The 27,024-nt window shown below is 36.3% G+C and overlaps 1 protein-coding gene across 1 annotated transcript in view; it reads left to right on the plus strand.

Moving 5' to 3' along the window:
* The first annotated feature begins 6,174 nt into the window (after positions 1–6,174).
* Positions 6,175–27,024, plus strand: part of LOC119766338 — a 60,065-nt gene continuing 39,215 nt past the window's right edge. Inside the window, exon 1 of the mRNA XM_038250825.1 lies at positions 6,175–6,262. Within this exon, the coding sequence (XP_038106753.1) occupies positions 6,175–6,262 (88 nt within the window). The remainder of the gene's footprint in view (positions 6,263–27,024) is intronic.

Genomic DNA, 27,024 nt, shown 5'->3' on the forward strand with positions numbered 1-27,024 from the left:
ATAGTGACAATCAGTAAATTGGATGGAATTAGGAGCGAGTGCTTAACCTGCCAAAGATACGAGAATTTCCCCTATGTATTTCTGGAATTAACAAAAAAATTGCATTCGAGGTTTAATCTAAAAAGATTCGAAACTGGGTGGTATCATTATGTTTCTGATAAATCAATTTCACCAATATATTTTTCGGAGTTTCATCATTTTGTAAGAAAGGCTTTACTTCACCTCTGGTGAAATTAAATCGGGTTTTTATTCTTGTGAACCTTTTTTAAAGTGGTAAAACATGTTTTGGCCTTTTTTAAAGTATTTGTTATGTATCATCAATTTTTTTTTCAAAAAGAGCTTTTTCTCAAATTGTTGTCACACAATGTGACCAACAAGGACCGCAGAAAATTAAAATTTATTGGCTCGATTTTTATTCCCCCGTTAATGCCACCCATGTTGACTGCGGCAACAAAATCAACCAAGTTCCTTCCCCCCCCCCACTTTTCGCACTGTGACCAGTCGCACCAACTGTCGTAAAAACAATATCAATTTCCGGGAAGTGATCCATCGTTCACACCAAAAAACATCGGAAAAAAGTGTTCAACCTCTCCCCATCTTTTCCCCTCCCTTCACCCAACCTGATGCGTCACGTGGCGCGACAGCCGCCTTGCGACGGGCGAGAATCAAATCAAAAAGTGATGAAAATTCATGAAAATTAGCCTAACCCGAGGGCGGGTTATTGGGCGGCCAATGCGTGCGGCAGAGAGAGAAGAGCGGAAGTTTTCTCTTTTCCCTAGGCGAAGAGGAGAAAAAATGGGGAAAAAATTGTGGGAAAAAAGTTGAAGGTACGGAAATAAATTTATGTATGCTAATTTTATTGCCCCCGCGACATAAAAGTGAGGACGCCGAAACACGCGCGACCGTGTGAGGCAAAACGAGACGGAAATAGATGCAGAGAGGAAAATCGGGTTATTCCGGAAGGGGGAGGGAAATGCATGTTTCGGGAAAACTTTAGGAGCGAGGGGGAGGGGAAACACCACGCAAGTGAAAACATACATATTCGCTTAATTTTCCGACGACACCATATGTCAAAAGTTTTTTATATTTTATTTATACTTTGTTTTTAAATTTATCACGTGTCTCATGTTCGGCGTAGAAGGGAGTTTGGGTCGAGGGTTTGCCGGGGCTTCCTCTAGTTTCCCGTGCGTATGGGGAGTTGGTGGAAGGAAGATTACAGCTGAGCGAAAAGGAAGATGGTGTGGGAGAATAAGTTAAAATGTAGTGGTGATCACAAATTTATCAAATGATTTGGCAAATTTGAATTAATTGATTATTAGGATGCAACAAAACGGGTCAATTTTACGGACATTTCAGGGAATGAACTGCTAGGTGTACTGAGCCCGAATTCCAAATATGAGCTTAATCAAGGTTGCGACAGGACCTGGTGATTTGACTTTGATTTTTAAATGGGATTTAACCCGTAAAATCGGTGCGTTTTGGTATTTGTCAGTATTGATTTCCTAAACGATTTTTGCATTTTTTAAAAAACCTCAAGAGCTCATAGTCCGTGTTCCAGAGAACAATGTCCGAAGAGTGCGAAAAGATTCGTCCGCTATTTAAAATGATACAGAATTTATAAAACTGCCGCTGAAAACATCAACTTTTTCTTCAATATCTCCTGGCAGCACCATCAGCTTGCTCGGTTGCATGAGCGTCGCGACGCCTGCCTCAATCTTTTCAGCAGGAGCAGCTAGTGCTGCCAGAAGAGAGTGAAGAAAAAGTTGATGTTTTCAGCGGCGGTTTAATAAATTCTGTAACATTTTAAATAGTGGTCGAATCTTTTCGCATTCTTCAGCAAAATTGTTCTCTGGAACACGGACTATGAGCTCGTGAGGTTTTTGAAAAAATGCAAAAATCGTAATGGACTTCAAAACTGCCAAATACCAAAACGCACCGATTTTACAGGTTAAATCCCATTTAAAATTTAAATTCAAAGTGCCAGGTCCTATTGCAACCAATCAAGCTCATATTTGGAATTCGGGCTCAGTATACCTAGGGGATCATGCCCTGAAAAGCCCGCAAAATTGACCCGTTTTGTTACATCCTATTGATTATACACTTTTTGCGTTACAATTTTTTTTATTTGAAGCAGTCGTAGTTGAACGATTACAATGATTGCTTTGTAAGCATATGGTTATGAAGTTTCCCATCAGTTCCAAACGAGACCATGTGGTTTATGGATGGTTCCTAGCCGTATTTTTGATGCTGGAGCTCGACCCGAATGACCGAACACTAGATATTTAAAATTTTAAAATTCAAAATGTCGCCCAAAATGCGGTGTGTGGGTGTGTGTGTGTGCAACCAACCAAACGGGACCACGCGGCCGCTTCTTACAAATTGAGTTGTTTCCATGTATTTTTAGATCTACATTCTATACATGCAAATAACTCGCATAGGCATTTGGAAGGGGTGTTAGCTCTGCCGAGCTTCGGTAACCCATTTCTACGTTGGCTAGCCGAGTGCGAGGTACTTCGGCTTTGTCGACAAGCCCCGCCCTGAAGAACGTTTGCACCAATCGGATTCAAACGTTATTTAGAACTTCCGAACCCGATCAAATGGACAAGGACCCAGCGCGTATATAGTTGGTAGTAACAGTATTCTTAATAATTCCAGTATTAGCTCACCAAGTCGCGATGGCCTAGTAGTTAGCATTTTTGCTTACCAATCTGAAGACGGGGGATCAAACCCCGACTCGAGCGACTTTGATTTTTCGTTCATGTTCAGATTTTCAAGATTTATATTTCCTATACTTTCTCGTCGGGAGCAGATGGGAATCGAACCCGGGACCATTCGCTTACAAAGCGAACACCGTAATCAGTCAGCCACGGCTGCTCCTCAAAATGTCACCCAAAATGCGGTGATAAAATATTCAGAAAATGCATTTTGTAAGCTAACAGATGATCAACCACCAAAAATTTAATCAATGAGGATGCAGAACTCGAATTTGATGTAAAAAGCAGAATAATTCTTTACGATTTAGCATTTTTTTTCGCGATTTTTTTAATTAGGATGAAATGTTGTCCATTTATTCCTTATGTCAAAAGAAGTAATTTTGTATCATTAGTTTTTCCAAACAAGTTTCCCTACAATTTTGTTGGCTGGTCATACAAAATGTACACACCACTGATCCCCGTGCACCGCGTTCAACCACGTTCTCTGTTTTCTGTACTCGATCAAACACCAGCACCGCGTGTGCACGCGTACAAGCAAACCTAAACTCTGCCGTGTACAAGCTGTACCCGTACACGAACCTCAAGTTTAAACCGAACCTTGCACCTCGGGCACAAACCCCGTGCAGGCCGACGACGCAGAAAAGAGACAAAAATATTTTCCTCACGCTCCCTCTGGTGTAAAGTGGTGTTTCATTCTCCGCGGCAGTCATACTACAGTGTTTGCCACAGAGAGAGAGAGAGAGAAGCAGTCATTTTTTTTCGCTCTTCGCTCGCACGGCGTTGTACCCGAGGTGTGCACCCCGTGTTTACACCGCGTGTAAACTTCACCCAAAGTTAAAGAACGAGAGGATAGTCCTCACGAAAAGAAACGTGAGGAAAGTGCTATTTTGCTAGAGTATAGTCCTCTCGCGTGTTCATTCGTTCATTGGAACAGTTCATCCTATTGAGTGGCTTATATGGACAAATGACCACCACTTAGTCACCGAACCATGGTGGCCCATACGGCAAAGGCACGATTCAATATGTCGGAGGTCTTGGGTTCGAGTCTCGGTATCGGTACTTTTTTTTTTTTTTGATAGATGAACTTTTTTTGAAGATGAACCCATGAGTAAAGTACTCTCGGTAGTTTCGGGATTTATCCTCTCAGTCCGCACACAGTACCATTTTACTACCGAATCGTGCTCTTTATCCTCTCGAATGCCGATGTCCAGTTCTGGGTGTTGAGTGCACCTTGCGGAGAGAACTCGAACATAGGGACGTGGCGTTACATTGTGCTGCCATCTGGGTTTTTTAAGTGCATGAGTGGAAAAGTGCTGAGTCATCGTCTAAAAATAGACGGCGTCCTATCTCGCCCAGCAAAATGAAGTAGATGAGGTAGTTGGTTTCAATGGAGAAAAAGTGGAAAACGTGGTCTAAAAATAGCGACGCCATCCCCCTACGGTAGCCTGGTGTGTTTGAGGTTCATCTGCACTGAAAACTTGTACGGCGTGTTCGGCGTGCGTACGTTTCGGGAAGACTGGTACACACCCAAAGTTAAAGACCGAGGGGATAGTCCTCCCGAAAAGAAACGTGAGGAAAGTACTATTTTGCGAGAGTAAAGACCTCTCACGTGTTCATTCGTTCATTGAAACAGTTCATCCAATTGAGTGGCTTATATGGACAAATGACCGACACTTAGTTATCGAACCATGTTGGCCCATGCGGCAAAGGCACGGTTCATTAAGCCGAAGGTCTCAGGTTCAAGTCTCGGTGCCGGTACTTTTTTTTTGATAAATGAACTTTTTGAAAATGAACCCATGAGTAAAGTACTCTCGGTAATTTCGGGATTTATTCTCTCAGTCTGCATACAGTACCATTTTACTACCGAGCCGTGCTCTTTACCCTCTCGTATACCGATGCCCAGTTCTGGGTGCATGAAGGACAGTCTGTTTCTTGAGAAGCGATTTTCTGATCGCTTTGGTGGCTTCGGTATAGTTGTAGGTTATGTTAGAACTAGAAAAATAAAATAAGTATTAGGATTTAACAAAAATTACTTTTTGGCGGACATTCAGGGGAATGTTCCAGTGCACCCAAAGTTAAAGAACGAGGGGATAGTCCTCACGAAAAGAAACGTGAGGAAAGTGCTATATTGCGAGAGTATAGTCCTCTCGCGTGTTCATTCGTTCATTGGAACAGTTCATCCTATGAGTGGCTTATATGGACAAACGACCGCCACTAAGTCACCGAACCATGGTGGCCCATACGGCAAAGGCACGGTTCAATATGCCGAAGGTCTTGGGTTCGAGTCTCGGTACCGGTGCTTTTTTTTTGATATATGAACTTTTTTGGAAAATGAACCATGAGTAAAGTACTCTCGGTAATTTCGGGATTTATCCTCTCCGTCCGCACACAGTACCATTTTACTACCGAATCGTGCTCTTTATTCTCTCGTATGCCGATGCCCATTTCTGGGTGCAGTACCATTTTACTACCGAATCGTGCTCTTTATCCTCTCGTATGCCGATGTCCAGTTCTGGGTGTGGGCGTACTGAGCCCAAATCACAAATATGAGCATGATTGAACGTAACAGGAGCTGGCACTTTGCATTTGAATTATAAATGAACATTAACCAGTAAAAACACATTTATTTATTTTTCAGCTGTAAATCTTTGAGGCAGATTGCGCAGTGTTTATTTTCAACATCATTTTGGTATACAAAACATTGAAGTTTTTAGCATTTTAAAGCTTCAATGTTTGGCGTTTTTTGAAAAATCGTGCCCAGCGAGATCAATCGGCGTCTCGGGCGTCGAGACGCATATCTTTTTTGTTGAGGATGATTTTCAAAAAAATGCCAAACTTTGGACACCTGCTCGCTAAAAAGTCATTTTTGTTTCATCCTCATAGGTATACGGAAACAATACATTTTTTATATTTCTTTTAGGATACATTTTATCAAAGAAATTATCTGGTACTTTTCGATTGCAATTTTGCGATTCGCATTTGCTTTTAAACATTTAACATATTTAAAAAAAAAAACAAAAAAATATTTCCTAAAAATTTATCTCAATTAAAAAAAACTCCTAAAATGTTGATAATATATTATAGGAATTCAACCTTTAGTCATAAGAAGTTCCACTTAAAAATGGGATTTTTATCGTTTTATCTATTCTGAAACGTTTTAATCATAACCTATCACTTTGCCAAAGATACCAAAATCGACCAGAAAATCAGTTTTATTCATTTTAATTTTAATAAATTTGATCTAGAATAAATTTATTACGGATATTAAGAACAAAACGTTTGTACTGGCTTGCAACTTTGAACTTATTTTCAAGTTTAACTTCGTTTCGTTTAAATATTTAATTTTGAGCAATTCTACTTCCTACTTTCGGCACTGCTAAACATGGAGTTGAGCTGATGATGCCGGCACCGCCTGTTATCGTGCATTTGCTCAAATGAGTATGTTTTACAGGAATTAGCTATGCGCGTTCCAAAGTTTCCGCCGATGAATCCAGCGGAGAATGAAGTGAAGAAGCTGCTACTGCTGTTGCTGTTGGGGAGAGATGAAGGTACGAGGCCAGAACGTAGCAGAACGCTGAACAGCCCATAAATAACACACCACACCGAACAGAACATACATTTATGACAGTCGGAAAAGTGGAGAGTTTTTTTTAATGGTTTCTCTCTCTCTCTCTTTCTGTGTCTCTAATGTATCTTTGAAAACTCTTTCCTCAAAGTGAAAACTTCGTCATAAAATTCACGTTCCAATGCTCGACGACGACTGATGATTTAATTAACCATTGAAGAACCATCCTAAGTGCTTGGGTTCCTGATGCGGACTGTGGTTTACCGTGCGGGGCGGCTTGTTGTAAATTAAAATATTTGAGCGCAAGCGTTATAAAAGCGTAATAAAGTTATTCCGCTGGTGTAGGAAGTTGTTTCCCGATATTTATGTTGCCGTTTGATGGTTGTTTTACAGCAAATTATGATTTATTGATGGGTGACAAAAACACACTCCAATTTTCTCTTTAAATTTGAGTTTAAACAAGGTTTTGACTGGGATTTTTATGTCGAGAATTATACAAATTGCTTGTTCCGAGCGATGAATAATTTAAATTAATTGATTTACTTTGATTTAGGCCGTTGCAAATATTTTTGAAGCTTATGTTTCTCGACTCTGACCAAAGACGAGGGGGCAGAAAAAAAATTGCAATTACAGGCCACGGTTTCAACATTTGAATGAAAAAAATGTTTTTAAATGTTTTATACACCTGTCCAGTTGTTTTGCAATCCATAAGTTTCCATAATTTCTAAATATTGACGAAAATTTTATTTTTGTGAGAAAAAAATGCTTTTGCAGTTTCAGCACAATTGTAATTTCATAAAAGTTCATAATATTTTTAAACAAGAACAAATAAGCTAAATAATGCAGAAATAGGCGTTTTATATTGTTTTGAGTTGATAAGACTTCTATTTCCATTGAAATTTTGCAGTTTAATATTCTCTTTTTTTGCTATATTTTTAGAAATGGTAAAACCAAACTTTTGGAGGCTATATCTTGAAAACGAAGCCCTTTATCAAAAAATCTGTAAAGTGTTTTTCGCTTGTTAATTCAATTTTACATAAAAAATAAAATCATATTTGTTTTTGCGTGAATTTTTTATTTTTTTTTCCCAAAAATCACTATTTATTCAAAAATTTATAACTAGGCGGCAGATTTTTTGACCATAATTCTTTATGGCTCAAAAGTTGCGGGTTTTTGTCAGCTAAAACACTGGGTGATGAATAGAGAGAATGCGTAACGTGATGTTCGAATGAACCCACTTTGTTTACATCTAAAAAGAAGAAGGCTGTTCAAGCACAAGCATGACTTTTTTCTTACTGGTAATTAAGCTTTTTTTTTAGAATTAGTAGTATGAGTTTTATTTTGTCTAGTTACCGTAATCTTGGGCAAAACGGGACACATGGGGCGAATTGAGACAGCTGTTTTAGCCTTGTTACTGTACAATGTTTTAATATTTTTGATTAGTTTTGAATAGAACAGACACAGAGCAACAAAAATAGTGCATTATTATCCAAATTTCAAGCTTTTAAGTGCTCTAAAAACTGTTGTCCCTATTCAGACTGTAGCCCCGATTTGCCCCAGTTTACGGTATTGACATATTTTGATAGAAAATGGTCGCGTTTCGATCAGCTAGAGGAGATTTTTTTATGGGTGACGAAGAACTGCGGCGAGAGTGTCATTCTGCGATGTCGCAGATAAATTCCTGGCTGATCTTGGAATCCTACAGCTCTTCCTGGTTTAGTGAAAAAGCATCGCTAATTCTAGCGAAGCTGATCTAATCAAACATACAGAGAAGATTTTCACTGAACCAGGTTTTCAAACGGAATCAATCAATAAAGTCTGCTTCTGGATGGATACAACCGCATCGACTCCATAAACAACTTCCATTCATAGTTATACAAAATGACGTTTTTTTTTATTCATAACTTATTTTTATTAGGTCCTTTTAGGTGCTACGACCAGGTTAGGACCGAGGATCAGTTTACAATCAAAATATAAAAAATAAATAAAAAAAAATTCATTACACTCCATACTTGGAGATCATGTAACTGACGAGGGTTACTTGGTCCAAGCGGATCTTGCAGGTTTTAAATCTGCCGATGTACTCGGAGAAAATGCCCCGCAGCTCAGCAGAACTGTAGAGCACCTCCCCGGCTTCCTCTTTCGTGGCTCCACCGTCTCGGGAGCTTTCTTGGCTGCTTCTTGCGGGGCGATCCTTCGATGTTCCGTCCGGGACTGCACCCGGCAACGGAGGGAACTCCGCCGGCGGGAACGCCGGAACTGCTAGACTCTGCTTCTTCGCCTTCCTTGCCGGCGGTTTCGGTTTCGACGCCTACTGGCGCCTCTGGATGAAGTCCGCACGCTTAGGGCAGCTGCGGTCTGTGGCTTCGTGGGCTCCAGAGCAGTTGGCACACCGCTTCGGCTCGGCTTCTTGGACTTTGCACTCGTTCGTCTTGTGGGGACCCCCACAGTTGTTGCACCTCCCTTTCAGGTGACAGTTCCTGGTTCCATGACCCAGCTGCAAGCAGTTCCTGCACTGGGTCACGTTCGGCCGCTTGTTCCGGTAGTCCTCCCACCGGATGATAGTGCTTGCCACAACTTTCATTGCAGAGAGCTTCTTCAGATTGGTGTATCCCTTGGGGAAGACCACAATGTACGGAGTTTCGTCCACGGTGGACTTTTCCTTCCGCTTGATGATATGCACCTCCAGCGCGTCCAGCTTGAGATCCCTCTTCAGAAGGTACTTGACCTCGTCCGGTTTCAGTTCATCAGGAAAACCACGAAGAACCACCCGATGATTTCGTTCGCTCAACCGGTCGTGGGTGTAAAATTCCACTTTTTTCTTCTTGAGTAGCTCTTGCAACTTGTCAAAATCTTTGACAGAGAAGCAGGTCACCTTGGTTCCAAATCGGGTTAGTTTGTAAATCGGATTGAAACCAAATTTACAACTTTCCACTATCGCCACGAGCTTTGTTGCTGTTGAGCAGTGTCTTCTCAACCTTTTCTCCTTCGATGCCGATTCCAGTGACCTCGCTGGACTTCTTCCGCTTCCGATTCCCGCGGACGAGACGAAAATCTTCCTCCTCGGAGGATTCCTCCACCTCCATCCGTCAAAAACTTCCAAGCACGCGAGATGACAACACGAGCAAAACACGTCTTAACTTGTCGCTGGCTGGCGACTGAGTCTGTACAAAACGACGTTCTCGCCTTCAACTTTCTTAAGATTTTTTGACTTCAACTCCAGGTCCTCAAAAGCCACAAATTTTTCATTCTAGCAAAACAATTTTTAATGGTCGATAACAGCGAACAGTAAATTGGTTCCACTTTGACAGTTCAAATTTGAAGCCGTTTTGTGAATTCAGCACCCAGCTAAAACATATCAAAAAATCTCGAGAATTAAAAAAATACGTATTTTGGGAAATTGCGTTTTTGTGAAACTAAAGTTAGTTAAAAAAAAATGGCATTTTATTCCGTGTACCGTTTTTTTTCTAAATAGTCTTCAACAATACCTACAATTTTGCCGAAGACACCAAATTCATCAGAAAATTCACTCAAAAGTTACAGCTGATTGAATATTCACTACCATTTTTGTATGGACAGCTGCCAAATTTGTTTGGAGACTTGTATGGATGAACCAATGACACAAAAAAGCTTCTTTGGTCATAGGGAAGGCCTCCACAAAGTATGAGCAAAAAAAAATACAAATAAAATTCATTTTGGTTTTGGTAGAGAATTGCTTCAACAATAAAAAATCAGACAAGGATTTTCTTGTGATTCTATTATCCGATTCAAGTATGGATTATATTTCTAAATTTATTTATTATATTTAAAATGTTGGAAAAAAATATGTTTACTGAAAAAACATAACATTTCTTAATAGTTTTATTTTTAAAACAGAATATTTGCCAATTACATTTAAGCTTTCTCGAAAAAAAAAACAAAATTTCTTTTCTTTAAAAAAATATTACAATTTACAAATTACAATGTTTTGATTTTTTTTTGAAAAGTCACTTGAAAATAGCGAACAGTTGCTCATTTGGACATTTTTTTTAAATAGTGGCAAAGTAGCACAATTTGAATTTCGGAACCAGATATGGTGACTTTCCCCTTAAAAATCGTCTGAAATATGGATTTAGCTTAGTTTTCATCAAGTTCTTATTTGAGATTTTTGTTCATTACACCCACACAATCAAACACAGTAATGGACCAATACAATCTTTCCTCAATGAAAAAATATTTATATCCATCGCCCATTCTCAAAATTCCATAATCCCAATCTGCTCATAATGAAATCAAACTCCTTGGCTCACTAATCACTCAAGTTGACTGTTAATCTGCTTTGCTGGCAATTAGTCGGCCCCCAAACGACGTTTTTTTTTGCCAGTTTTGAATTTGTGAGCTTATGCCCAATTGGCCACCCACATAAAGTATGAAGTCAGGAAGTGGTAGAGAGTGGATCGTCTGTTGTTTTTTTTGCTCGATGCTAAAACCGAATGAATGACTTTGTTTGTGGTCGAGCCTGCGTGAATAGTCTGGTAGAATTATCGGCTTGATGTGGATTTCAAATTTGAATCCTTTTCGAATCTCTGGGAGGCTTTGAAAAGAACGTACCAATTAAGTTCTCTTGGAAATCTCTACTGAGAGTGTGAAATTTTGAATGGACATTTTGAACTGAACTTTTCCATCTGATAAGATAATATGCTTTCGATTCAGTAGCCATTTGGTGAGGGCCGAAAAATTGAAACGGTTGCCAGATTTGTGGGAGGAGCAGGTTCCGGGGAGATTTAAGTGCAGTGTCCTTCCGGCCATTTTCGAACGGCGTGGCCAACTTTGGGGGCCCATTCAGTTCATTCAGAGCTGGTGCAAAAACTTGTGCAAGAGTGGGGGTGAGAGAAAGAGTGAGAGAGTAATTACAAAACGTGACAAATGGCCGAAAATTTATTTCCATTTCATAATAACTTTCCGGCGCCACTTTAGGGGAGGTGGGTCAATTCTTGGGGTGTCACATATCAAAAGGGCATAATTTAAAAGTTCAATAATTTCGATTCATATTGGCTGATCATTTTTTAATTGAAAAGGTTTCATAGTGGGGTCCTGCTTCTAAATTGGGTTCCCCATTTAGCCCCTATTTTCGACCTAGGACGGGCACACACCAGATATGATGGCACAATCGAAAAAGACTTGCTGAGTGTGGAGAAATGATTTTTCTTAGCAACGGTTGGCCATAATCGTTTTTGTTTAATTATTTAGGGCAAGGTTGGCCGAGTCGAGTAGAAAGATGCGAGATCTACCGGACATTTTTTTCTTCTTGCCATCTGCCGTCATACTGGCTGAATATTAATCACAATTGCCGGGAGTGCGGAAGACAAAAACAACTTAATGGCGCACAAGGACGAGAGGGCACATCTTTCGGAACGGAAGTCAGGACGCCGGGGAAGGACGGTCAACCTTCGTTACGGTCGAAGGGAACGAGCATAATTTAATAGGACGTAGTGTGTCCTGAAGGGAAAATGTGGGTTGACTAAGTTCTCGTTTGACAGATTTGCTTCTTGGGGATTTGTTTAATTCTTGTGGGCCTGACTAATGATTACACAGCATGGCGCAAAAAATCGAAAGATGGTAGGAAAATCAACCGAGTGTCTCAAAATCCTGAACTTTTGGGTAACACAGTAACGACTACAAAAATTAAAGGTTTTTTTCTTGGAGCAACTTTTCCAAGAACAAGCCAATTCACAGTGGTTCAAAAGGCTGTTTTGACGAACTTAATTGATTAGAGCAAAAAGTAAGCATTTTCGTGATTTGAATTGCTCTACAACTTTGTTCAGCGTTGTCATGGCATACTTTCGGTGAAATTTGTGTTTCAAAATACTCGTTATAGCAGGCTATGGATTTTCAAACTTTTGACAGTTAAGCAATAGAGCTTTGGTGTCTTCGGCAAAGTTGTAGGGCTGAAAATTCCCACAAACATTGACGCCAGTGCTCTATCTTTACGTGAAATACCAGTTTAGGAACCTTTATCATAAATCCCTGCCAAAAATTAGTTTTTTTTTACTAAACTGCCCCTGATCGCATAAATGTCCCATATGCATTTTCATCGTTTTTGAGTTATTGATGCAGTTTTGTTCAAACTCGTGAGATCTTTCAGAAAAAGCATATAACATCCAATACTTTGTTCTAGAAATCAGGAGGAAATCCAGTTTTTTCGCGAAAACTTAACACGTAGCCTTATGTGTGGGACAAACTTCAAATGCGTTTTTCTCAGCTTGCTGTTTTTGCATATGGGACATTTATGCGAACATGGGCAGTAAAACTATGTTAAATTTTGATTTTAGACGATGTAATATCAAAACAAACAACTTTGTCCAAGACATCAATTGATAGGAGCTATATGTGATGAGTTATAGCAATATTTTGTGATAATTTAGCTAGTTTTCGAGCTCGGTATACGAAGCCTCGGGCAAATTTGGGAAAATAGGATTTGTTAGTGTTACGATTGTTTTACCGCTTTAGTATGGGTTCGTGTCTGTGGTCAACTCGATAACCAAAACAATTTAATACTCTTCTCACTTTTTGATACAATTGCTGAAAAGTTGACATTTTCAGTAGGGGAGATGGCGGTTAGACGGCCACCCTAAAGGAGAAGTCTCATAAAATTAACACAACATATTATTTTGAACTCAAATTAAGTACATATTGTTCTACAAGTATTCCATTATAGAAATGACGTGAATTAGTTGGTCTAAAAAACAATGTTCAATATTTTTCAGCAATTTTAAAATAATAAATGAAATCGTATATATATGAAATACGCGGGGTAAGACGGAGACCCATGTGAGGTAAGACGGTCAGTGCTATAAATTAACTTAATAACCTTGCTATATCCATCCAAATACCTACATGATTGGTTGAACAGACTTCTCTGAACATCATAACTACTCTGGTTGAAAAAATCAAGTTTCAAATATGAAGAAAAATACTGATCAACTAATTTTATATTTAGGCTTAGTGGATTTCATATCATTGCGCCCACATTTAATGAAAAAAATTGACTTTTTACAACAAAATATGCACAATTTGATGCAAATTAACTAGTTTTTTTTTGTATTTTGATTGTAATAAGTCAGTAAAAATTATGTAAACAATATTTAATTAGCGATTTTCATGAAAAGTCTGAAAGGATTTCAAACTACGATACTACTCAATGAGTTTTGCTATATCACAGTAAAGAATATTGTCGAAGCGATATTTAACAGCATTTTGATTAAAATATGATATCTTTGTTGAAAATGCTTTTCTTTATCTACAATATGTTTTATTAGTAAAAAAACCTTCAAAAATATATCCTATATAACATTAAATTAACAAATTATGGGTGGCCGCCTTACCCCGGTGGAGGTGGCCGTCTTGCCCCCAAATGACTTATTTTATAAAACATTTTTTGCAAATAGCTTATCTCATTTTTTAAGGGGAGAGTGCATGGCCCGGGAGCGCTTTTTTGCTCATCATGGCAGTGCTGCCAGTAAATCAAGTTTGATTTTTATCAACTCAAATTAATTTTGAGAATTTTTTTATGTCGATTGTTCTCAAATTTTGTGAAGAGTCTATGTTGATCATTTTCATGACCGAGTGGCCACTTGTCCACTCCGGAACCGGTTCCGACGGATTCCGTGAATCCGGGTGCGGTCATTTGGTGGATTGTTTCGATCCCAATCATGTTACATATCAAATTCCATGAAATTTTGTAAGGAATTATTTGTGACCACTTCCATGACCAGATGGCCACTTGTCCACTACGGAACCGGTTCCGTCGGATTCCGTGGAATCCGGGTGCGGTCATTTGGTGGATTGTTTTGATCCCAATCATGTTACATATCAAATGCCATGAAATTTTGTAAGGAATTATTTGTGACCACTTCCATGACCAGATGTCCACTTGTCCACTACGGAACCGGTTCCGTCGGATTCCGTGAATCCGGGTGCGGTCATTTGGTGGATTGTTTCGATCCCAACCATGTTACATATCAAATGCAATGAAATTTTGTAAGGAATTATTTGTGACCACTTCCATGACCAGATGGCCACTTGTCCACTACGGAACCGGTTCCGTCGGATTCCGTGGAATCCGGGTGCGGTCATTTGGTGGATTGTTTTGATCACAATCATGTTACATATCAAATGCCATGAAATTTTGTAAGGAATTATTTGTGACCACTTCCATGACCAGATGTCCACTTGTCCGCTACGGAACCGGTTCCGTCGGATTCCGTGGAATCCGGGTGCGGTCATTTGGTGGATTGTTGTTTTATGTTTTATGTTTTATATGAGGGAAAAGCCCGTTTGAGTGGAACGCCTAATCATTTTGATTCCAATCATGTTACATATCAAATGCCATGAATTATTTGTGACCACTTTCATGACCAGATGGCCACTTGTCCACTACGGAACCGGTTCCGTCGGATTCCGTGAATCCGGGTGCGGTCATTTGGTGGATTGTTTTGATCCTAATCGTGTTACATATCAAATGCCATGAAATCTTGTAAGGAATTATGTTTGACCACTTCCATGACCAGATGGCCACTTGTCCACTACGGAACCGGTTCCGTCGGATTCCGTGAATCCGGGTGCGGTCATTTGGTGGATTGTTTCGATCCCAACCATGTTACATATCAAATGCCATGAAATTTTGTAAGGAATTATTTGTGACCACTTCCATGACCAGATGGCCACTTGTCCACTACGGAACCGGTTCCGTCGGATTCCGTGGAATCCGGGTGCGGTCATTTGGTGGATTGTTTTGATCACAATCATGTTACATATCAAATGCCATGAAATTTTGTAAGGAATTATTTGTGACCACTTCCATGACCAGATGTCCACTTGTCCGCTACGGAACCGGTTCCGTCGGATTCCGTGGAATCCGGGTGCGGTCATTTGGTGGATTGTTTTGATTCCAATCATGTTACATATCAAATGCCATGAATTATTTGTGACCACTTTCATGACCAGATGGCCACTTGTCCACTACGGAACCGGTTCCGTCGGATTCCGTGAATCCGGGTGCGGTCATTTGGTGGATTGTTTTGATCCTAATCGTGTTACATATCAAATGCCATGAAATCTTGTAAGGAATTATGTTTGACCACTTCCATGACCAGATGGCCACTTGTCCACTACGGAACCGGTTCCGTCGGATTCCGTGAATCCGGGTGCGGTCATTTGGTGGATTGTTTCGATCCCAACCATGTTACATATCAAATGCAATGAAATTTTGTAAGGAATTATTTGTGACCACTTCCATGACCAGATGGCCACTTGTCCACTACGGAACCGGTTCCGTCGGATTCCGTGGAATCCGGGTGCGGTCGTTTGGTGGATTGTTTTGATCCTAATCATGTTACATATCAAATGCCATGAAATTTTGTAAGGAATTATTTGTGACCACTTCCATGACCAGATGTCCACTTGTCCACTACGGAACCGGTTCCGTCGGATTCCGTGAATCCGGGTGCGGTCATTTGGTGGATTGTTTTGATCCTAATCGTGTTACATATCAAATGCCATGAAATTTTGTAAGGAATTATTTTTGACCACTTCCATGACCAGATGGCCACTTGTCCACTACGGAACCGGTTCCGTCGGATTCCGTGAATCCGGGTGCGGTCATTTGGTGGATTGTTTCGATCCCAACCATGTTACATATCAAATGCAATGAAATTTTGTAAGGAATTATTTGTGACCACTTCCATGACCAGATGGCCACTTGTCCACTACGGAACCGGTTCCGTCGGATTCCGTGGAATCCGGGTGCGGTCGTTTGGTGGATTGTTTTGATCCTAATCATGTTACATATCAAATGCCATGAAATTTTGTAAGGAATTATTTGTGACCACTTCTATGACCAGATGTCCACTTGTCCACTACGGAACCGGTTCCGTCGGATTCCGTGAATCCGGGTGCGGTCATTTGGTGGATTGTTTTGATCCTAATCATGTTACATATCAAATGCCATGAAATTTTGTAAGGAATTATTTGTGACCACTTCCATGACCAGATGGCCACTTGTCCACTACGGAACCGGTTCCGTCGGATTCCGTGAATCCGGGTGTGGTCATTTGGTGGATTGTTTTGATCCTAATCATGTTATATATCAAATGCCATGAAATTTTGTAAGGAATTATTTTTGACCATTTTCATGACCAGCTGCCCACTTGTCCACTCCGGAACCGGTTCCGTCGAATTCCGTGAATCCGGGTGCGGTCATTTGGTGGATTGTTTTGATCCTAATCATGTTACATATCAAATTCCATGAAATTTTGTAAGGAATTATTTTTGACCACATTCATGACCAGATGGCCAATTGTCCACTCCGGAACCGATTCCGTCAGATTCCGTGAAACCTGTGTTTGATAATTTTATAATTTTATAATTTTATAATTTTATAATTTTATAATTTTATAATTTTATAATTTTATAATTTTATAATTTTATAATTTTATAATTTTATAATTTTATAATTTTATAATTTTATAATTTTATAATTTTATAATTTTATAATTTTATAATTTTATAATTTTATAATTTTATAATTTTATAATTTTATAATTTTATAATTTTATAATTTTATAATTTTATAATTTTATAATTTTATAATTTTATAATTTTATAATTTTATAATTTTATAATTTTATAATTTTATAATTTTATAATTTTATAATTTTATAATTTTATAATTTTATAATTTTATAATTTTATAATTTTATAATTTTATAATTTTATAATTTTATAATTTTATAATTTTATAATTTTATAATTTTATAATTTTATAATTTTATAATTTTATAATTTTATAATTTTATAATTTTATAATTTTATAATTTTATAATTTTATAATTTTATAATTTTATAATTTTATAGTTTTATAATTTTATAATTTTATAATTTTATAATTTTATAATTTTATAATTTTATAATTTTATAATTTTATAATTTTATAGTTTTATAATTTTATAATTTTATAATTTTATAATTTTATAATTTTATAATTTTATAATTTTATAATTTTATAATTTTATAATTTTATAATTTTATAATTTTATAATTTTATAATTTTATAATTTTATAATTTTATAATTTTATAATTTTATAATTTTATAATTTTATAATTTTATAATTTTATAATTTTATAATTTTATAATTTTATAATTTTATAATTTTATAATTTTATAATTTTATAATTTTATAATTTTATAATTTTATAATTTTATAATTTTATAATTTTATTATTTTATTATTTTATAATTTTATAATTTTATAATTTTATAATTTTATAATTTTATAATTTTATAATTTTATAATTTTATAATTTTATAATTTTATAATTTTATAATTTTATAATTTTATAATTTTATAATTTTATAATTTTATAATTTTATAATTTTATAATTTTATAAATTTATAATTTTATAATTTTATAATTTTATAATTTTATAATTTCATAATTTTATAATTTTATAATTTTATAATTTTATAATTTTATAATTTTATAATTTTATAATTTTATAATTTTATAATTTTATAATTTTATAATTTTATAATTTTATAATTTTATAATTTTATAATTTTATAATTTTATAATTTTATAATTTTATAATTTTATAATTTTATAATTTTATAATTTTATAATTTTATAATTTTATAATTTTATAATTTTATAATTTTATAATTTTATAATTTTATAATTTTATAATTTTAAAATTTTAAAATTTTATAATTTTATAATTTTATAATTTTATAATTTTATAATTTTATAATTTTATAATTTTATAATTTTATAATTTTATAATTTTATAATTTTATAATTTTATAATTTTATAATTTTATAATTTTATAATTTTATAATTTTATAATTTTATAATTTTATAATTTTATAATTTTATAATTTTATAATTTTATAATTTTATAATTTTATAATTTTATAATTTTATAATTTTATAATTTTATAATTTTATAATTTTATAATTTTATAATTTTATAATTTTATAATTTTATAATTTTATAATTTTATAATTTTATAATTTTATAATTTTATAATTTTATAATTTTATAATTTTATAATTTTATAATTTTATAATTTTATAATTTTATAATTTTATAATTTTATAATTTTATAATTTTATAATTTTATAATTTTATAATTTTATAATTTTATAATTTTATAATTTTATAATTTTATAATTTTATAATTTTATAATTTTATAATTTTATAATTTTATAATTTTATAATTTTATAATTTTATAATTTTATAATTTTATAATTTTATAATTTTATAATTTTATAATTTTATAATTTTATAATTTTATAATTTTATAATTTTATAATTTTATAATTTTATAATTTTATAATTTTATAATTTTATAATTTTATAATTTTATAATTTTATAATTTTATAATTTTATAATTTTATAATTTTATAATTTTATAATTTTATAATTTTAATTTTATAATTTTATAATTTTATAATTTTATAATTTTATAATTTTATAATTTTATAATTTTATAATTTTATAATTTTATAATTTTATAATTTTATAATTTTATAATTTTATAATTTTATAATTTTATAATTTTATAATTTTATAATTTTATAATTTTATAATTTTATAATTTTATAATTTTATAATTTTATAATTTTATAATTTTATAATTTTATAATTTTATAATTTTATAATTTTATAATTTTATAATTTTATAATTTTATAATTTTATAATTTTATAATTTTATAATTTTATAATTTTATAATTTTATAATTTTATAATTTTATAATTTTATAATTTTATAATTTTATAATTTTATAATTTTATAATTTTATAATTTTATAATTTTATAATTTTATAATTTTATAATTTTATAATTTTATAATTTTATAATTTTATAATTTTATAATTTTATAATTTTATAATTTTATAATTTTATAATTTTATAATTTTATAATTTTATAATTTTATAATTTTATAATTTTATAATTTTATAATTTTATAATTTTATAATTTTATAATTTTATAATTTTATAATTTTATAATTTTATAATTTTATAATTTTATAATTTTATAATTTTATAATTTTATAATTTTATAATTTTATAATTTTATAATTTTATAATTTTATAATTTTATAATTTTATAATTTTATAATTGAGGGGTAAGCGTTGTTGCCTCGCACCCAGTCGGCCTAGGTTCGATCCCAGAAGGTCCAAGTGGTATTTTTCGAGACGAGATTTGTCTGATCACGCTTTCTGTCGGACGGGAAATAAATGTCGGCCCAGTCCAGGTGTAGGAGTCGCTTCCTGGGTCATGTCTCGGTGGAGTCGCTGGTAGGCACGCAGATAGAAATCCTGTAAGCAAATCCGGTAACTCTGTGTTGTTGAATTCGATAATATTTCGACAAAATCGTCAAAAAAAATTTCATAATGAGGTTCGGAACAATCCGCCAAATGACCGCACACGGGTTCCACGGAATCCGGCGGAACCGGTTCCGGTGAAAGTGGTCAAAAAAAATTCCTTTCGAAAATTCATGGCATTTGATATGCAGCATAGTGCGGTTCGGAACAATCCGCCAAATGACCTCACACGGGTTCCACGGAATCCGGCGGAACCAGTTCCGGCGAGGCCAAGTGGCCACCTGGTCATGAAAATGGTCAAACTTATTTCCTTTCGAAATTTCATGGCATTTGATATGCAGCATAATGAGGTTCGGAACAATCCGCAAAATGACCGCACACGGGTTCCTCGGAATCCGGCGTAACCGGTTCCGGCGAGGCCAAGTGGCCACCTGGTCATGAAAATGGTCAAACTTATTTCCTTTCGAAATTTCATGGCATTTGATATGCAGCATAATGAGGTTCGAAACAATCCGCCAAATGACCGCACACGGGTTCCACGGAATCCGGCGGAACCGGTTCCGTGTGGCCAAGTGGCCACCTGGTCATGAAAGTGGTCAAAAAAAATTCCTTTCGAAATTTCATGGCATTTGATATGCAGCATAGTGAGAATCGGAACAATCCGCCATATGACCTCACACGGGTTCCACGGAATCCGGCGGAACCGGTTATGGCGAGGCCAGTGGCCACCTGGTCATGAAAATGGTCAAACTTATTTCCTTTCGAAATTTCATGGCATTTGATATGCAGCATAATGAGGTTCGAAACAATCCGCCAAATGACCGCACACAGGTTCCACGGAATCCGGCGGAACCGGTTCCGGCGAGGCCAAGTGGCCACCTGGTCATGAAAATGGTCAAACTTATTTCCTTTCGAAATTTCATGGCATTTGATATGCAGCATAATGAGGTTCGGAACAATCCGCAAAATGACCGCACACAGGTTCCACGGAATCCGGCGGAACCGGTTCCGGCGAGGCCAAGTGGCCACCTGGTCATGAAAATGGTCAAACTTATTTCCTTTCGAAATTTCATGGCATTTGATATGCAGCATAATGAGGTTCGAAACAATCCGCCAAATGACCGCACACGGGTTCCACGGAATCCGGCGGAACCGGTTCCGGTGTGGCCAAGTGGCCACCTGGTCATGAAAGTGGTCAAAAAAAAAATTCCTTTCGAAATTTCATGGCATTTGATATGCAGCATAGTGAGAATCGGAACAATCCGCCAAATGACCTCACACGGGTTCCACGGAATCCGGCGGAACCGGTTATGGCGAGGCCAGTGGCCACCTGGTCATGAAAGTGGTCAAAAAAAATTCCTTTCGAAATTTCATGGCATTTGATATGCAGCATAGTGAGAATCGGAACAATCCGCCAAATGACCTCACACGGGTTCCACGGAATCCGGCGGAACCGGTTATGGCGAGGCCAGTGGCCACCTGGTCATGAAAATGGTCAAACTTATTTCCTTTCGAAATTTCATGGCATTTGATATGCAGCATAATGAGGTTCGGAACAATCCGCCAAATGACCTCACACGGGTTCCACGGAATCCGGCGGAACCAGTTCCGGCGAGGCCAAGTGGCCACCTGGTCATGAAAATGGTCAAACTTATTTCCTTTCGAAATTTCATGGCATTTGATATGCAGCATAATGAGGTTCGGAACAATCCGCAAAATGACCGCACACGGGTTCCTCGGAATCCGGCGTAACCGGTTCCGGCGAGGCCAAGTGGCCACCTGGTCATGAAAATGGTCAAACTTATTTCCTTTCGAAATTTCATGGCATTTGATATGCAGCATAATGAGGTTCGAAACAATCCGCCAAATGACCGCACACGGGTTCCACGGAATCCGGCGGAACCGGTTCCGGTGTGGCCAAGTGGCCACCTGGTCATGAAAGTGGTCAAAAAAAATTCCTTTCGAAATTTCATGGCATTTGATATGCAGCATAGTGAGAATCGGAACAATCCGCCATATGACCTCACACGGGTTCCACGGAATCCGGCGGAACCGGTTATGGCGAGGCCAGTGGCCACCTGGTCATGAAAATGGTCAAACTTATTTCCTTTCGAAATTTCATGGCATTTGATATGCAGCATAGTGCGGTTCGGAACAATCCGCCAAATGACCTCACACGGGTTCCACGGAATCCGGCGGAACCAGTTCCGGCGAGGCCAAGTGGCCACCTGGTCATGAAAATGGTCAAACTTATTTCCTTTCGAAATTTCATGGCATTTGATATGCAGCATAATGAGGTTCGGAACAATCCGCAAAATGACCGCACACAGGTTCCACGGAATCCGGCGGAACCGGTTCCGGCGAGGCCAAGTGGCCACCTGGTCATGAAAATGGTCAAACTTATTTCCTTTCGAAATTTCATGGCATTTGATATGCAGCATAATGAGGTTCGAAACAATCCGCCAAATGACCGCACACGGGTTCCACGGAATCCGGCGGAACCGGTTCCAGTGTGGCCAAGTGGCCACCTGGTCATGAAAGTGGTCAAAAAAAAAATTCCTTTCGAAATTTCATGGCATTTGATATGCAGCATAGTGAGAATCGGAACAATCCGCCAAATGACCTCACACGGGTTCCACGGAATCCGGCGGAACCGGTTATGGCGAGGCCAGTGGCCACCTGGTCATGAAAGTGGTCAAAAAAAATTCCTTTCGAAATTTCATGGCATTTGATATGCAGCATAGTGAGAATCGGAACAATCCGCCAAATGACCTCACACGGGTTCCACGGAATCCGGCGGAACCGGTTATGGCGAGGCCAGTGGCCACCTGGTCATGAAAATGGTCAAACTTATTTCCTTTCGAAATTTCATGGCATTTGATATGCAGCATAATGAGGTTCGGAACAATCCGCCAAATGACCTCACACGGGTTCCACGGAATCCGGCGGAACCAGTTCCGGCGAGGCCAAGTGGCCACCTGGTCATGAAAATGGTCAAACTTATTTCCTTTCGAAATTTCATGGCATTTGATATACAGCATAATGAGGTTCGAAACAATCCGCCAAATGACCGCACACGGGTTCCACGGAATCCGGCGGAACCGGTTCCGGTGAGGCCAAGTGGCCACCTAGTCATGAAAATGGTCAAACTTATTTCCTTTAGAAATTTCATGGCATTTGATATGCAGCATAATGAGGTTCAAAACAATCCGCCAAATAACCGCACACAGGTTTCACGGGATCCGGCGGAACAGGTTCCGGCGAGGCCAAGTGGCCACCTGGTCATGACAGTGGTCAGAAACATGAACTTTTAAAATTTTAAAATTGAAAAAATGAGTTCATTTGAGGAAAAAAAAAGTTTTTTGTTCAAGTCACATTGCTCAAAACTTTATTCAATCTCGTTGGAAAAAAATCTGGCAGCACTTCCTTTTCAAGCGCTTTGCTGTGTCAAAACGTAAACATTCCAACATAAATGAAATTGATTTTTTTTTTACAAAATGGATAGTTCTGTAAGTTTTTGGTATACAATGCTATACTTTCTATACATTAAATTGAAGGGAATTGTCTAAACTAAAACCTGTCGGGACCAGTTTTCCCAAAAAAATGGTTTTGTTTTCTGCTACACGAAGGGGAACTTAGCGAAAATGTTACGTTCATCAAAAGTTGTTTACAAATTACATATTTCTATGAGCTAGAGATTACCAACAAAGCTCATATTTGCACAAGACATACTCTGAAATGTCCTCTAGGCCCGGTCGGGATTAGTTTTGCGAAAACTTTAACCCTTTTCGAGAAATTTGAATTTTAGTAAAAAGTTCCCGGGTGATGCACTCAATCGTTAAACTTTTTCGAGGGACATGATCCTGGGAAAACATGAAAAAATATTTAAAGAAAGGATTACATATTGTTACCTAACAATAATGCCTAAGTTGTAATGCCTGAAAGTTACATCCAGTTTCAAGTTGAAAAATTATTTGTTTATATTGAGCTATTTTTGTACTATTTCAAACAATATGTTTGGCGAAGGTGACTCCATATGCATTATTTAGCTTAAGGAACAGTATAGCTAAACATTTTAGTAATATTTATTAGTAATCTTAGTAAAACAGTGGGATGGCCGTCTTACCCCGCCAGGCCGTCTTACCCCCAGCTCCCCTACTCATGTGAGGGCTGTTAAAAAAGCTTTCAGCGGCGTTTTTTTTATCTCAGCATCGTCTTAGAATGAAATAACAAAAATGGACTTTTTTCGATGGCCACGAAACATATTGGTGTTTTTTTTGCACATTATGTCAACAATCTTGTGTTATATCTGGAAAGGTAGCATCATCATAAACTCATCCAACAAATTTATTTTTTTTTGTAGAATTGTGGTGATTCCACTTTTTGTGTGAAAATTAATAAATTTAAAAAAAATAGGTAATCTTGCCCGCGAGGTGGTTTTTTGTGACCCGCGAAACCATTTGAATGAACATGTCAAATGGCATTTTGACCTCCCATCTGTAGAGTGATTTTATAATTCTTAAACATTAAAATTTAGTTTTTTTTGTTAAGTGCCATCCAGTTTCTGGCAAAACGAAGTTTTCAAACATTTTTGCAGGGCTGCGGAGTCGGGTCATATTCCAAGCGACTCCGACTCCGACTCCGACTCCAGCTTTCTGAGTTAAGCCGACTCCGACTCCGACTCCGGCTCCGGCTTTCCACAAATTGTTGACTCCGGCTCCGACTCCGACTTCGACACATAATATTTATTTAAAATATTTTAAAATATTTTATTTTTTAATGAACACATCATTTACATTTCAGTTCACACTTGCGCGAATACTGTAAACCGGGGTGACATTTATGTTCGGGGTGTTTCGCAAAATTATAAATAATTATTTATACAAACAGAATGGTATGGAACCATTCTAAGCTTGGTAGATAAGTGTTCGTTGTTCTATGTTACATGTTTTCAGCGTTATATAAACAACAATCATAAATATCTTCAGATTTAAACGCATTTTCAGCACAACAATTTTCAAAATAAATTTAAATTTTGTTGTTAGAAAAATTGGAACATTTATTTACAGCAATTCCATTTGAAAAGAGCCTAAACCAAAAAAAAGTTCTCCGATCGGGCTCAAAAATTTTCTGGGGGTTCCTTGGCCAAAATAATTAGACCCGTATTTTTTTGTTTGGCCATTAGGGTGGCCTACATCGTGCTAGGGTGGTTCGAAAAATGGCAATTTTCGTCATTTTTCGCAAAAACACTTTTTCTAAAAATCATATCTCGCGCCATTTCATCCGATTTTAGCTGTCTTAGACGCAAAGAAAGGTGATGAGTTTGGCTATTTGGGAAAAATAGTAAAAGTTCCAAAATCTAGCTTAACTATTGAAAAGTCGTATGAAAACTTAAAATGGCGTTTTGACCGTGTCTGGACCAAAGAGCCTATGTCTGAAAATATTTTTATCGGATTCCTCGGAAAATTTCACATAACATATCAAAATTGGCGATGTCGAACCGTACGTTTTGGAGATACGATTTTTGAAAATAAAAACTGCGTTTTCGACGCGCCACGCGCAAAAACGGAAAATGACGAAATCGGCAAAATCAACTTTTTCCACTAAAACTGCGATAACTTTAAAATTTCAGCGATGACCTATAGATGTTATGGTACCAAAAGTTGCGTCTTTCAATTACAAAAATTTTGATACCCAAACATCTATAGGTCATCGCTGAAATTTTAAAGTTATCGCAGTTTTAGTGAAAAAAGTTGATTTTTTGCCAATTTCGTCATTTTTCCGTTTTTGCGCGTGGCGCGTCGAAAAACGCAGTTTTTATTTTCAAAAAATCGTATCTCCAAAACGTACGGTTCGACATCGCCAATTTTTTGATATGTTATGTGAAATTTTCCGAGGAATCCGATAAAAATATTTTCAGACATAGGCTCTTTGGTCCAGACACGGTCAAAACGCCATTTTAAGTTTTCATACGACTTTTTCAATAGTTAAGCTAGATTTTTGGAACTTTTTACTATTTTTCCCAAATAGCCAAAGTCATCACCTTTCTTTTGCATCTAAGACAGCTAAAATCGGATGAAATGGCGCGGAGATATGATTTTTAGAAAAAAGTGTTTTTTGCGAAAAATGACGAAAATTGCCATTTTTCGAACCACCCTAGCACGATGTAGGTCACCCTAATGGCCAAACAAAAAAATACGGGTCTAATTATTTTGGCCAAGGAACCCCCAGAAAAATTTTGAGCCCGATCGGAGAACTTTTTTTTTTGGTTTAGGCTCTTTTCAAATGGAATTGCTGTTTAATTACTTTAAATTTACTTTCATTTTTTTAATTTCTATGCTAGCTAACTAAATTTTAATTGTACTTTTTTAAATGAAATATTAAAAGAAAGTTAGCCTTCATGATCGAATTGACATATAAAATCAATTTGTATAATTTTAGGCTAAAATTTTTAAGAAACAAAGTAACTATCCTGGTTTTGAAATAGACAATTTTCAAAGTCACTATTTTTTAAAGCTCTTTTGAATTTATTTCAGAGGACGTACATGGAAATTGTGTGATCCAGCCCAGTACACACTTTAAACATATAAATTGATAACTCCGACTCCAGCTCCGACTCTGGGTCTATCAGAAATTTACGACTCCGGCTCCGACTCCGACTCCAGCTCATAAAATTTAGCCAGCTCCGACTCCGACTCCGACTCCAGCTATTCCAGTTTTGACGACTCCGACTCCGACTCCAGGTCCCGAAAAGGACCCGACTCCACCGACTCCGGCTCCGACTCTGACTCCGACTCCACAGCCCTGCATTTTTGTTAAGTTTTTTTTTCCCTACTCAGCTCTTCTAATTAAAAAATACAGTTTGTCGAAAACAACAAATGTGTTAGAAAAGCCGATCTCAAGATTATATTTTTTTCCCTTCAATTTTTCATCTATCAGCTATTTTGAAGGTTATTTTGTATTTTCCCCTTTAAACTGTGTTCCACACTATGAATTATTCAGCGGTTGAAGGCGGTAGCTTCAGATAGTAACGGTACACAAGAAATGTTTTTAATAAAACGTAATTAAAGAAATTGAATGATTTTTTTTTGTATCGACAGTTGCCAAAATGTTGTGGACAAACTACGCGAAATGGCTTATTCCGTCATCAGGGAAATTACTCACAAAGTTTCATTAAAAAAATAAATAATTGAAAATAAAACCAAGAATTTCTCTACAGTTGTTTTTTAAAACTAACTGGAAATCCACTGTTACAAGTTTGTCTGCTCTTTCCCGATGCTTTTAGATGCCAATAAATGTCACAAGAACCAAGTTCAATTTTATGTGATAGAATCAGATTCAATACCCGTGCCATTATTTTATCGATTT

The sequence above is a fragment of the Culex quinquefasciatus genome, chromosome 2, assembly GCF_015732765.1.
Source record: "Culex quinquefasciatus strain JHB chromosome 2, VPISU_Cqui_1.0_pri_paternal, whole genome shotgun sequence".
Lineage (NCBI taxonomy): Eukaryota > Metazoa > Arthropoda > Insecta > Diptera > Culicidae > Culex > Culex quinquefasciatus.